At 41.8% G+C, this 14,192-nt stretch overlaps 1 protein-coding gene across 2 annotated transcripts in view; it reads left to right on the top strand.

Moving 5' to 3' along the window:
- The window catches only part of LOC138958994 (protocadherin Fat 4-like), a 104,592-nt gene extending 92,905 nt beyond the window's left edge, over positions 1 to 11,687 (top strand). For both annotated transcript variants that reach the window (XM_070330341.1, XM_070330342.1), the window contains exons 51-57: positions 1,392 to 1,592; positions 2,441 to 2,529; positions 3,972 to 4,052; positions 5,004 to 5,069; positions 5,484 to 5,690; positions 6,579 to 6,710; positions 9,140 to 11,687. In XM_070330341.1, the coding sequence (XP_070186442.1) occupies positions 1,392 to 1,592; positions 2,441 to 2,529; positions 3,972 to 4,052; positions 5,004 to 5,069; positions 5,484 to 5,690; positions 6,579 to 6,710; positions 9,140 to 10,184 (1,821 nt within the window). In that variant the 3' untranslated portion in view covers positions 10,185 to 11,687. The remainder of the gene's footprint in view (positions 1 to 1,391; positions 1,593 to 2,440; positions 2,530 to 3,971; positions 4,053 to 5,003; positions 5,070 to 5,483; positions 5,691 to 6,578; positions 6,711 to 9,139) is intronic.
- Positions 11,688 to 14,192: the final 2,505 nt, after the last annotated feature.

Here is a 14,192-nt window from a genome sequence, read left to right as displayed (position 1 = left end):
ATGCGCTTCTGTATTTGTTGCTCCTGTGTATATCTACATGTTTCACTGTATGTTGGCTCTTAAAGGTGGTCGTCTACATTTTTGCTTTTTTTCAATAATCTTATGGTTAGATTTCGCTAAAAAGTTATGTCAGATGATGAATGAACCATGGGGAAAAAAGTTATAGAAAAAAATATATATAAAAAAAGATTTTATTTTTGGGTAGCGTGACTCACGCTTCCAATATTTTGTTTTCTGTTTGCTGAGAACATGTGCTTTGCCAAAAAATACTGACCAATCAAATTCATGTCACTATGCTGATAGCCACGCCCAAACAAGTGCAGCAACAGTTTGACACTGGAGCGCTGTCCACGCTTTTTTTTAAACGCACAAAATGCACGGGATTTGAGAGGAGTTTTGCGCTTGGCATTTTCCAAATAAGGATATCCTACTATGAGTACTACGCTGGAATACTACAATGAATTTTCAAACAACTACACTGGCTTCGTCTTTCCTGATCGAAAGGGGGTGTATTGTTGATATTTGTAGATAATAAACTCTGCATTTTAATGGTCAAATGGCGATTTCGGTATAAAAATGTAGACAAGGACCTTTAAAATTGTTTGTTGCAGAAATGACTTCTGAAATGACAATGTGTTCACAACACTGGAATATAATTACAAAGGCTAGCATGTGAACTTAGTTTTGAAACACATTTCATGGTGCAAGAGGAAACGTGTGATGGAAGGGGTTAAGCGAGTAATTTTCAGCAGTTCTAGTAGAAGTAAAAGATGTAGGTTTTATTTCCAAACCAGTGTTTTCAACCAAAAAAATGACAGTTGAGGTTAGCCTTTGATGTATAAACGACCGTCGGTGATACATCATGATTTCCTCAACAAAAGGTTTTTTTTTAAGGTTTTGTGTAGTCTTTTTCCCCATTGCAGCTCTTATGTTTAAAACAACGTTTGATGAACAATTATTTAGTCTGGCAATGTTACGATTGTACAGGAACTAACTGTGGTTACTTTCACTACTTCATACAAGAAGACTTGTTCAGCTAGACCGGCACGGTTGGCCTAGTGGTAAGGCGTCCGCCTCGTGATCGGGAGGTCGTGGGTTCGAACCCCGGCCGGGTCATACCTAAGACTTTAAAATTGGCAATCTAGTGGCTGCTCCGCCTGGCGTCTGGCATTATGGGGTTAGTGCTAGGACTGGTTGGTCCGGTGTCAGAATAATGTAACTGGGTGAGACATGAAGCCTGTGCTGCGACTTCTGTCTTGTGTGTGGCGCACGTTATATGTCAAAGCAGCACCGCCCTGATATGGCCCTTCGTGGTCGGCTGGGCGTTAAGCAAACAAACAAACAAACAAACAAACTTGTTCAGCTTTGTACGCTGTTGTTATGTTTTCTAGGCAGAAGATCCCGATGCTGGTGAAAACGGTGCTTTGGAATACAAGGCGACAGGCGGCGACACTGACGTATTTCATGTGACGTCAGAGGGAGAATTGACGTCACTGGTGGCGATGCCGAGCAAGGGAGACCAGGAATTTAGTTTGACAGTTACTGCCACCGATCAAAACGGGGCCGGACAGTCCACAAGAATTGATATCAAGGTTGATACTATGGCTATATGCATGTTTCTTCCTTCCTTGCTTGCCTGCTGTGTCTTTCTTTCTGCCACGTCTGTCCTTTACGACAAAGTAGAATTGTGCGTGTTCTATTCAACCAAAATGTCATTCTGATTCCCTGCCAAGTTTTTGTTCGATAAGTGCAGTTCACGCTTTGGCTTCGAAAAATACAAAAATGTTTCACTAACTGTAATTTATACCCACCTTATTTCTATCCACGGTCGGGGATGATGAATGCAGTTATAGACTTGTGTGTAAGGCTTACATATCACACTTCCGATGTGAAGGTTATTGATAACGCATATACCCCATATTAATGGAAATCTTGCAATTTATGCATAGCTTGATCAACAGATGAGCTCAAAGCTGCGTGCAAACAATTCTCCACACTGACTAATCTGTATCAAAGAATCTTAGAAAAATGTCACATAACCCTATACGTGTGCAAAATCTGCTGTGAATGAAAGTTATGGAAATCCACTTCCTGGCACCTATGGCGGACAAACTGACACAGTAAAATGTTAATGGCAACATGCTGTTGATATCTTTGTTCTGTTATATTATTTTCTATTCTGTTATATTATTTTTTTTCTTCTCAAAACTACAGAACGGAACGACCGTGCCAACAATAGTGATTATAACAGTTCAGTGCACAACCTTTTCCAATATGATATCCGAACATTATGATAATAGTGCCGTTTCTCGACGAAAAACAATTTACTTTCGACGTGTGTATGCATGACATTTATCACGAATGTAAAATAGAATTTCATACGAAAATAACTTTCTTTCTGATTTTCGAAAGTACATTGGCCTTATTTTCTTGTTTTCAGATTGTGGTCGTTCCAAGCAGCGACCGGTTTGGCCTGGTTGCTAACATCAGCGTAACCGACTTCGTTGAGAAACAACAATTCTACCTCAGGTAAAGTATATCACGATAGTAAAGTATAAGGACAATAGGCCATGTCATTTTCCAATAATTCCTTGAATTTCATTTAATAGGTTGATCTGTCGGTGGCTTGTTTGTCCTTTTGGTTGTTCCAGTTGAGCTTTTTTGTCATTATTAGTGTGTGTGTGATCTGAGAAACAAAGGGAAGTAAGAGCTCTAAGTGCATACAACATGTGTACAAGAGTAAGAGCTGTGCGGAACCAATCTCCAGGCACCTCAGATAATAACAAGCATTACATGAACAAACAACTGTTATCCTTGCTAGCGTGTGTGTTTTGTCTTCTCTTTTTCATGTATTCTGATTTACTTGTTATTGTTTGTAAAAGTCCATAACAACCATCTTTAATTTGAAGCTTAGATTATATGTGTTCTGCGCGAACTTAGAATCCGGTTTCATTCTAGAATGGACCGGGTCCAGGTTGGAATTCTAACCCTGCGCAAGTACAGGGGTGCCATTCTAGAATGAAACCCTTGTTGCTGGTCCATTCTAGAATCGGCCGTGCGCAAGGTTGGAATTTGGGTCCAAGTTGGAATAGTCATTTCAGTTAGACTATCACACAGCCAAAGCCACAAATGTGGATTTTCTGTTTGTTTTTGTTTTGTGTGTGTTTGGTTGGGTTTTTTTTCTCGGGTTTTTTACACTTTACTCAAAGACATCGTGAATTGGGATTGTGATGTTCTGAAAGTGATTACGATTTTGAGAGACACTCAGCACTGATCGCTACGAACGGAAATTTCCGGACTGACAGTGTTTTGCCGATCTCGCTTGTAACTTTTAATCTTATTCATATACATGAAGTTGGTCTTCTGAATTGTGAAGATATAATGTCAACTTTTTTTTAAACCTGTGACAACAGCTCTATAACTCACTCTGTCCTTCTGTTGGTCTGTCTGTCGGTTAGTCGGTCTGACCGTCTGTCTGTCTGTCTGTCTGTCTGTCTGTCTGTCTGTCAAAAAAATTGTCAAAAAACCGGACATTTCCGAGAGGGAGACAGCGCTGACATTGCAAGCGGCCGCAACCGGCTCTCATCACAAAAACAACTGCCCTGCAAACAATACCGCCCTGGTAGTCCCCCTTGCTATGGTCTGCCTTTGTTTATTGCGTACTCAGGAGTGTCAACTTTCTTGACATGACATGACATCGCAAGAGGTGGAGATAATTCAAGGGAAGACAACTCTGTCTTACCTACAAACATTACGGCCCCCTTTATTCAAGGGTTTCATTCTAGAATGGCACCCCTGTACTTGCGCAGGGTTAGAATTCCAACCTGGACCCGGTCCATTCTAGAATGAAACCGGATTCTAAGTTCGCGCAGAACATATATATATATATATATATATATATACACTAAATTGTCAAAAGCATCACGAGTCGTGCCATGATTCTAAACATGATGACATCTTCTGCCCTACAGAAATCTGTCCGACATTCTGAACATGACCCTACAGCTGGACAAGGTTGAACCGCATCAAGGCAACGTCATTGACACAAGCAAGTAAGTAACGTTCACAAGCCTTAATGATGTTGCACTATTAGTTGTTAGGGTTTTGCTCGCACTTTCTGTCACTAATCATAAGCTTAGTGTATACATGTATACTTTTTCGTGTGGACTATCTTGCATTTTCACGATTAATTAGTCTAGAGCATCCTTCTACTTTCACACGTGCCACAAATGTTGAATCTTTCTCTGCAGAGTGTTTTTGGCAGAGTGGTTTTTTTTCTGATGCATTTTGTGAGTGACAGCTATGTTAATCTTCAAAATCAGATCAGCAAGAAAGTCCTACTCTACACAACAAGTACCCAAGATGAGGACTTGTGGTATGTGTCTGTGAGCAGCGAGAGCTCAGTTTAGGGTTATCTGTCTCCGACGTGCTTCTCTTCTTCTTCTTCTTCTTCTTCTTCTTCTTCTTCTTCTTCTTCTTCTTCTTCTTCTTCTTCTTCTTCGTTCATGGGCTGAAACTCCCACGTTCACTCATCTTTTTACACGAGTGGATTTGTACGTGTATGGCCGTTTTTACCCCGCCATTCAGGCAGCCATACGCCGCTTTCGGGGGAAGCATGCTGGGTATGTGCGTGTTTCTGTAACCCACCGAACTTTGACATGGATAATGGGATTTTTTTCCGTGCGCATTTGGTCTTGTGCTTGCGTGTATATACGAAGGGGGATAAGGCACTGTTAGGCCTGCACACAAGTTGACCTGGGAGATCGGAAAAATCTCCACTCTTAACCCACCAGGGCTGCGGCCATAATTTGAACTCACGACCTTCCGATTAGGAGACCGATGTCTTATTCACTAGGCCACTGCGCCCGTCTGACGTGCTTCTCTTTTGACTGCGTTGCTGGTGTACACGCACTTTATGTAACATTTCCTTTGGGAGAGAAAAAAAAGAGCTACTTTTATTTTTCAATATGGGTTGCATCAAGTGTGTATTTTTGCATTTTCAGGTCGGATATCTACTTTTATGCCTTTGACAACAATGGAAAGCCCATTCCATTTCCACAGGTCAGCGAGTAAGTATTTGGTCACATTAGTGATGATCGCCGGTGTTAAATTATACGCTTGTTTTCATTTCTGGATTAAAACTGATGTAACGGTACCAGTCCAATTCCTAAACTAACGTGTATTATCTAATTCCATAAAGAACCATGTTTTCTTCGTGCTATATTGAGATATTTAATACACTGGTATGTATGCCATCATTTTGAAATCATCATCTTTATCATCATCTGACATCATCATCATCATCTGACATCATCATCATCATCATCATCATCATCATCATCATCATTTGAGTACTATACTTCAACTATTATGACTAGTGCTACTGCCACTACTAATTTGTTTGCTTACATAGCACGACCCACATAGTGATATATTTAAAACCGTGCCCAAACCAACCAAGCCTGACTTTACTTGCATCAAAGGAAAACGAAGGAGAAGGCTGACCAAATCAACGCGCTGTTCGGGGCGAACCGGGTGGAGCTGATACCCGTAACAGAGACACCCGTCAAAGTGCGGATACAAACCCGCTACGCCATGGGGGAGGCAGAGATCGCCGTCATCGTCGTCGCCTGTCTCATTTTCCTCGGTTCCTTCGTCGCCATCCTTCTCACCATGAGGGCGTGGAAAAAGTAATTCTAGTCCACAAGTGTTTATAATTTCATTTGATTTGATTTTGATTATTTTATAGTTCTATTGCTGGGAAATTGGGGTTGCTTCCTCAGAGAAGGACATCTAGCAGGAACATAGTCGCGCTACCCAGGTGTGCGCGTGTTTGTCACAGTTGTAATCAGCCAGCTGCACTTATGGCAGAATGACCGAGGTCTTGCACGAGCCACAGTGGTAACACGGAGGTGGGACGTGGGTACTGTCTCGAGTCTGTACATAAAGTTGACCCGTGTCCGTTACGGTCTGGATTCGAACCCGTGACCTGCGGATCACAAGTCCAGTGCTCTACGAACCGAGCTACCGGGCTCCCAAATTTAATGTTTCAGAACTAGTTCACACAAAAAAGAAATTGTAAAACGCAACGCTTCTTTCGAAAAGCTGTGTCTAGCATGCTCCTCATCTATTGAGAATACAATTGAGCTTATCCGAAATCAGCGTTCTAGGGGATCTGTGATTGCAGGGACGCACTTAGCAGTGTGCACACCCAGTCTTACTTGGTACAACACTATTATAATTCGCCAATTAATGATAGAGTGGCAAAAATGACCCTGCAGTCGGTCAAATGGAACGGAATCATAGAATGTTCTACTAAAATAGTGTTACTACCTTGATCAAAAAAAGACTTTTAGGAACTCAGTGTTCAACGAAAGACTGCTTCCTTCTAATCGGGTCTTCTCTAAAAACTGTCGGTCCTTATTTTAGGCCATAATTTATTGTGCACTAAGACTTAGAGGTGAAAATCTCTTCTTCAAATTCTGCAATGGGGACGTGCCTCGAAAGATAGTGTCTTCATGTAAATCATACAGTAGGCCTACTGTTTCGTAAGCATCTCATTTCTTTCCAAATTGCAGACAAAAGGAATTTGCGAAGCGGGAGGCGGCAGCTATGCGGGCCAGGCACACGCTGGAAAAAGAAACACGTGACCTGGCGGACAAGATACAGGAGACATCCTTTGTGGCCGACCCTGACGAGCCCTTGGAACTGTAAGTGTGAATCCGGCCTAGCCGTGTCTTTTGGTCTCTTCTTTTTTAGCCTCTAGGTTCACGAAAGGCGCTGACATGCGAATGTTCATGATATCTTTGTCTATTAATACTTGTGTGTACATTGTAATAAGTGATTACTTGTTTTAACATCATCGGAGCTGCTGATGCAAGTTTTTTGTTACACCATTTTATAATACTTACACAAGATTACGTGAGCTCTGCGAAGACAAAAGTGAAAAAGCTTGCATGGAAAGACATGACTAGCTGGGTCACTTCTTCTGCAAAGATATGACCACGTAAGATGCGAATTGTGGTCGCAATGTTCTTTAGAGTTAATTTTCTCATCGTTTAATATCTTTTGTTATAAAAAAATAACTCGTACAGCAAAGATACGATGAACAACTAAGATTAAACACGTGACACTTACCTATTCGATATATTACTTCCAAAGTAACTTTACAGGCTAAGGGAGATGCGGTCTGAGGATTGTAAGTCTGGTAAAGTTACCTCGTCCGCAGAAAATGTATGACATCGTTAACGTACGCGTTCCGTCAAGTCCATTGAACACTTACTGTATAATTATGCCCGTCGCTTATTTTTGACAGATGTGTTTTTGAATCTACCTCTGATGAGATATGCTTTTCTTTGTGTCCATAAATCCTGGACATAAATGTAACGTAGGGGATGCTAGTTCTTCAACCTGACAAAAATGAACGTAAAAGTAAAACGTCCCTCATTGTATTGGATCATCTTTGGATGTCACGTGCTAATCTATTTGTTCACGAAATCTTCAAAAAAAGTAAGTGGAAAAGGCGAAGCCTGCGATTTCCAAAGAAAAAAGGGCTGAAGGATGTTTGTGTGTGCAAATAAAACAGAGATATGGACCCGGATGCTGATGGCCGAGTTTTCAATCCCCGGATGTTCCTGCAAAACATGCGCGAGTCAGAGTGAGGCTTCCTTCCTGTGGCTCATGTATTTTGTCATTTATTCCCCTGTAATCCTGGTGTGAAAACTGCGAGCGTAGATATTATTATTATTCGTTCTTGTAAGCATCTAGCTGCAGTATTGTGAAGTGCAGTCTTTGAGTTCTGTGCTCTTTTTACAAGCCATTAGAGACTTCTTTTTTCCGTAGTTTATATTCTTGCCTTGTCGTGTCAAACAGTAACTTTTACTTACTGTCATGAGTATCTTTCGTTAGTGTTCTTGTATTTCTTGTAGAGCTGCTGTATTGTGTTTCATATTGCAACTGCTTTCTTGCTGTCGTAGGTGACATCTGATTTCTGTTTGTTTGTTTGTTTGTTTGTGCTGGTAGATCTAGCTAGATTTGTGCATTAGATAGCTCCCCTTAAAACTCCATTTTTCACATTGTTCCTTTGTGTTTTCGTGTTTTGCGTTAATAATACATTTCAATACATGATGATTACACCCAATGCAGTAATAAATACATTTGCATGGTTTTGTGCTTCTCCAATTTCACCTTTTGAGCTTCTGCAATTTACCACTGCTTCTAAAATTCATTATATTTCAAATGAAATACACATTCTCACAAGTACATTTCATACGTAGCTGTTTGATATTTTTCAAAATGTTCACCACATATGACCTTTTCAGATGACATTAATTCACCCTCAAGAGAAGCACAATTATTTATTATAAATTGTTTTCGAAATGAAAGATACTTTGAATGTTCCAATTACATTGCTACTTCTATATGTTAATGCTTCCAAGGATGCTATACTGAGGTATGTACTGGTTAAAACTATTATATTCTTCGAGAATTAAATAGCTTACCACGGATATTGTTCAGACAATGAGGAGAAAAAGAGTATAATTATGAGAGGATTACAAGTACCGATGGGAATCAAGAGAAAGAAAGTTGCTAAAAGACCAAACAAACATTTGGGTAAGCGAAATGAGAGCAAACCTTTTCAGCTAATAAAAAGGAGCCCTAAGAAATAATACAAAAGACACATGAAAAAGGTTTCTGTTTTCCTTCTACTCCTCAAGTTTGTTTGTTTGTTTGTTTGCTTAACGCCCAGCCGACCACGAAGGGCCATATCAGGGCGGTGCTGCTTTGACATATAACGTACTCCTCAAGTACAATCATTGCATGCTGACAGCCCACATGTTTTATACATTCCATTCTCTTCTTCAAGGCTGCATGTTTTTTTTTACTTGTTTCCAAGGTTACGAACCTATTGAACAAGGGGATGGGGAAGGAGAAGATAAAAAACAACCGTTCGATCAAATAAATGAATGCAAAACTTTTCAGACGACTCCAACAAACTCTGCAGGGAACAAGAACCACGTTGCCCAGATTTGCTCACAAAATATTTTTTCATTTTTTCCAGGGTACATCAAATTGTAGGACCCGGCTACAAATACAATTACACTTCTACCTTTTTCACGTGCCTTCATTTTATGTGCAGAAATCGTCGTCCTACACGGGACACGGAGGACCAGGAGTGCGTCATCAACTTTGGCAATGAGACTACAGGGCTGGACACCCTGGCCTTGAGACGGACCGTTCTGCGAAAGACGGAGGCTGCTCTGCTGGAGGCCCTCCTGGAGGAAGGTGGAGAGGCCCCGCTGGACGTCCACGAGGCGGACTCCGGAACGGACCAGCGCTCTGGGACAGAGAACAATGACGGTTCCTTGTCCTCCGGAGAACATCGTCACGAAGGAGAGGGGAGTTCTGCTGCTAATGCTGTTGCTGCTGACTCCAGGGGGAGTGGGGTGGACGCTGGAGAATCCTCCACGGATCATCTTCTGGAGGGGTCTGTTAACAAAGTATTGTCTTCCACGGCACCCATGCCCGTTACTGTCAAGGCTTTCTCCTCCTCTCAAGATCCTCTAGCAGGTGGGAGCGGAAGTTCCACGCAGCAGAGTTCTGCATCTTCTCGAGGCACGAGCGTTCTCCCTGGAAGTAGAAGCAAGTCTGCGAAGGTAGTCAGCCCTTTGGTCATACTTAAAGGAGCGTCCATGGACGAAAGCAGGACGGAGGACAACGACAAGACGACGGAGACCGCCCGGCAGGGACGCCACCAAGCGGGCACACCACCATTACGACGGAACAAAACCAGTCCGGCAGGAGATGACGCAGAAGATAACGGCGATATCCGGCCTGACGACCCAGAACCAGACTACCAAAAGAAAGTGTCGTTCGCAGGAGTTGCGGACGCAAAGAACGAACCCGACCCGGTTCTTGATATTGTAGACGGCAAGAAGCCAGAAGAACACCATCCCGGGACGTCGACTCCAAGCTCAGGGGACATGGACTTCTTGAACGCTACAGCCAAGCTGCTGGCAAACGCCAGAACGAAGCAGCCTGAAGGCTTCGTCAACCCGGCCTTCGAGAAGGCGGACGAGAAGGAAAACAAGACGGAAGAGAAAGAAAATGTTTTGGATGGCTGGGCGGAGGATTATGGTGATAGAGACCTTTCAACTCACCTTATCGTGTCTACCGCTCTGTAGATTTCTGTTAACGTTCGTAACAATCATAAAAAACAAGAAAGGTTAATTTTTTGGAACGTTTGATTTTAGTACAAAACAAAACACTCATAAGAACCTCGACATAACAATCTTTACATTAGACTAACAAGAGACATGTGGAGACAGATATAGTGTAGCGCTCATCGGTGCAGTGCCGCTACGATCCCTGCGGGTTACGGGATTAATAAGCAGTAAGCAACAAGAGACGCAACAGACACAAATGAATAAATGATTCTGTGACTTGTCTTAAGAATGGTTCCAAAGTGGTCGTTACAATGTTCGGAACTGAGTCGTGCTCAGGTCAATAGCTCGAAAGTTAAATAAGCGGTTTCAGTTTCACAAGCCTGCAGATTAATAAAGCAAAGTCATTTTGTGTAAGTAAAGTAGAGACAGGTTGAGACTTAATACTACACACAAATCCCGTTGTTTGCTGTTTCTGAAATATCGAGACTCTTGCGCACGATATATAGGATAGTTGCCGTCGTTTTCGATATCGAAAACATGATTCATGCAGAGCCTTGCAGTGCCAATCACTTCTTAAAAGCTGTGTGATAATTTTAAACGTTTATTTTGGGTTGAATGCTGGCAAACAGGTTCAGCACTTTCCGAATTGTTACTTTTTGTCTGTTTGTGTTGTTTGTGTGACTTCTCACTTGCAACGATTGGGTTGGAATGCTTAGAAGGAAATCCAGATGAAAGCCTTCAGTGTTTTCCAAGCTCGTTTTGTTGAATATTGTTCCGTGAAGACATTGTGATGCTGGGATTAGTACAGCAAACGTGTAACTGTTGATATCGAATGCTATTTGTAATTTTGTTGTTACGTTGACAAGTGTATAAATATAACGAATCAAGAAGCAATTATTTGTTAACAATGTCAAAGCCCAAGGCTGCAATCTTGTTGAAATTATATCTCATGTTGTTTGTGTACTTTTGTAATGTTGAAAGCTTCACATATTAAAATTATAATCATGTATGAGCACGCATTGCTATGATATGATTGCATATGTAGGTATTAATATTTTTCTTCGGCCGGAGGTTGCGTGGGTTGTGCAAATGTAAGAGAGAGAGAGAGACAGACACACAGACAGGGAGACAACACACACACTTACACACTTACACACAGAATCATTGAGAGAGAAACAAAGAGGGAGAAAAGGACAGAGTCTGAGTGAGAGACAGAAAGAGAGGCCCACACAGAACAAACCTAAAGTAACATGAAAGACTACACTGTTGAATAGAATGCAACCACATGGATAAATCAATGCGTAATTTTGAATTATGTGCGTGTACTAGCATCAAGCAATTTCGCATACCATGGCCTTTGCTTTGATTTTGTGCAATTCATAAGATATGAATATGCTTTTTGAATTCCATAACATAATTTGCAATGTGTGAACGATATGATTTTGGAAAAAAATGTGTATTTCAAGGACTCGTGTATTTGATGATGCAAATACCTGATACAATAAAAACCTGTCAAGTTTTCTTTTGAAAGCGTTTGTGAGAGAGAGAGAGAGAGAGAGAGAGAGAGAGAGAGAGAGAGAGAGAGAGAGAGAGAGAGAGAGAGAGAGAGAGAGAGAGAGAGAGAGAGAGAGAGAGAGAGAGAGTTGAACTTTATTTAACAAGGATTAAGATTTAAGGCTACGCTTTTTCTTACAATCTGAGAGAGAGAGAGAGAGAGAGAGAGAGAGAGAGAGACAAGGCAAGGGCAAAGGCAAGGCAAGGCAAGGCAAGACAAGACAAGACAAATTCAACACACCTGATGAATTGTGGTAGGTTCAGGTTTCTGCTTTGATACAGATAAAAAATTAAAAAAAGTCATTAGACCGGCAGACCAAACGTATAGTACAACGTGACTGCTTTCTCTCTTCAATCGTGTCCCTCAATCAGGTCTAGTTTTCAATGGTTTCCCAGGCATGAAAATTCTCCGTATTTTCCGTATTTTTGAAAAAAATAAACCGTTTTTTTGTTTATTTTCCGTATTTTTCCTTTTTTTTTTTTTTTTTTTTTTTTCCTAGTCATAGTTATAGTAAAATAGTTTTGGGGCCATGTTTGAATCCAATTTTAAGGCTGAGATAGCCCCAGATTGCACCAAATTGCACCCTTGAAAAAAAAAATTTACGGGGGGGCATGCCCCCGGACCCCCCTACAAGTCTTGGCGCCTCGCGCCTGCGAAACTTGGCGCTACGCGCCTGCGAAACTTGGCGCTACGCGCCTTCGAATTTTGTTTTCAGTATTTTTTTTTCTCTTCAGTTTTCATGCCTGGTTTCCCGATGAGGTCCATTCTAGGAAAAACATGGTTCCATTTTATGATGACATAATTGTGATAGATTAAACAATACCCGTTTCAAAGACATGAATAGATAGGAAATAGTGCTTTTCAATTGTCCGAAAAAAGCATTTTGGAGACACCTGCGGGCATAATTTTCAACTCAATATGCAAGTGGGTTTTGATATATTGGGTCTGAACTGTTGGGTGAAATCATGTTGAACAAATAGATGACCCCTTTGACACAGAATTAACAGTTTAGATGCTATCACACACAAATATACACGCAGGCAGACAGGCACGCACACACAGACACATCGTCACACGCACACGCACACGCACGCCCCCACACACACACACCCACACACATTCACACATTCAACGTCACACACACACCCACCCACACACACACTAATACCCTTTGTTACACGACACTTGAGATTGCCACAAGTTCTCAAACGTCGTATAGTTGTGTTCTTTTATTCTACGTCGCCCGTCTTCGCAGCAGCAGAAAACAACTCGTCAAATTGAGTTCGAGGATTTATTCAGCATTCAATACATACAACTGCACATCTAGCAGAACTCAAATAGAAGCTTCTTTACATTCAAATCGCGCTGGCATAATAGTAAATATTCAATCTCGAGAATATTCCAGACCGAACATGATACAACTACATTATACGAGCCGTGCATGGACTAGAACAGCGACATTCTTTGTGACGTAGATCAAAAGCGCCGACGCACTTAATCCGAACGAACGCCACGAACTCACGACTAAAACAGCATGGTAAACAACTTGTTTTGACAGGACTAGAAAGTTCACCTGCATTCTCGTCCAAGCATAAATATTGTGTTTACAAAATATAATATCGGTACTTTCCCACAAAGTACAAATAAGTCAACTACATGCAACACACAAAACTGAACCAAAGCTCAGCAACGGTAGCGTTTCCTAACATTACCCCCAACACCAGAAGAAATTTACCTAATTTCTTTCAATCATTGAAACGCTACCTGTACACATATTATGTATACATAACAGATTGAAATCCAGGTATGTACATTAGTCTGTTGGAGAATGAACACAGTTTTACTCACATACTCGGCTGAGAAAATCTGCTCCAACATTGTCTGAACCCTTGATCGATTCCACTCGCATATCAAAGTTCTGCAAGTACATCACCCACCTCATGATACGATTATTCACAAACTTCGCAGAGTTCAGGTAGGTGAGGGGTTTGTGATCAGTCTGAAGCACGAATTTCACCCCTTGGAGGTAGAGTTCAAATTTCTTGATTCCCCACACGATGGCTAAACACTCTTTCTCCATGGTCGAGTAGTTCTTCTCGGCTCCTGACAGCTTCTTGCTGGCATAGCTGACCGGAAACGGTTTACCTTCATGTTCTTGCATCAGCATGGCGCCGATCCCTTCGTCCGATGCGTCTGTACGCAAGATGAACTCTTTGGCAGTATCAGGAAGGCGTAGCACCGGGTCTCGTGACATCAGGTCGCGCACGGTCTGGTATGCCTTCTCCTGAGCTGGTCCCCAGAGTATTCGGTTGGGGCATCCTTTTCGGGTCATGTCCGACAAAGGCGCCGTTATGGCGGCGAAGTTTGGAATGAACTCTCTGTAGTACCCAGCCAATCCAAGGAAGGATCGCACCTGCTTCTTGGTTACAGGACGTGGCGCATTGAGGATCTTGGTGACGTTTTCCAACAAA

Source organism: Littorina saxatilis, linkage group LG2 (genome assembly GCF_037325665.1).
Source record: "Littorina saxatilis isolate snail1 linkage group LG2, US_GU_Lsax_2.0, whole genome shotgun sequence".
Taxonomy (NCBI): domain Eukaryota; kingdom Metazoa; phylum Mollusca; class Gastropoda; order Littorinimorpha; family Littorinidae; genus Littorina; species Littorina saxatilis.
Note: the sequence above shows the minus strand (reverse complement) of the source record. Positions and strands in the feature narration are given on the sequence as shown.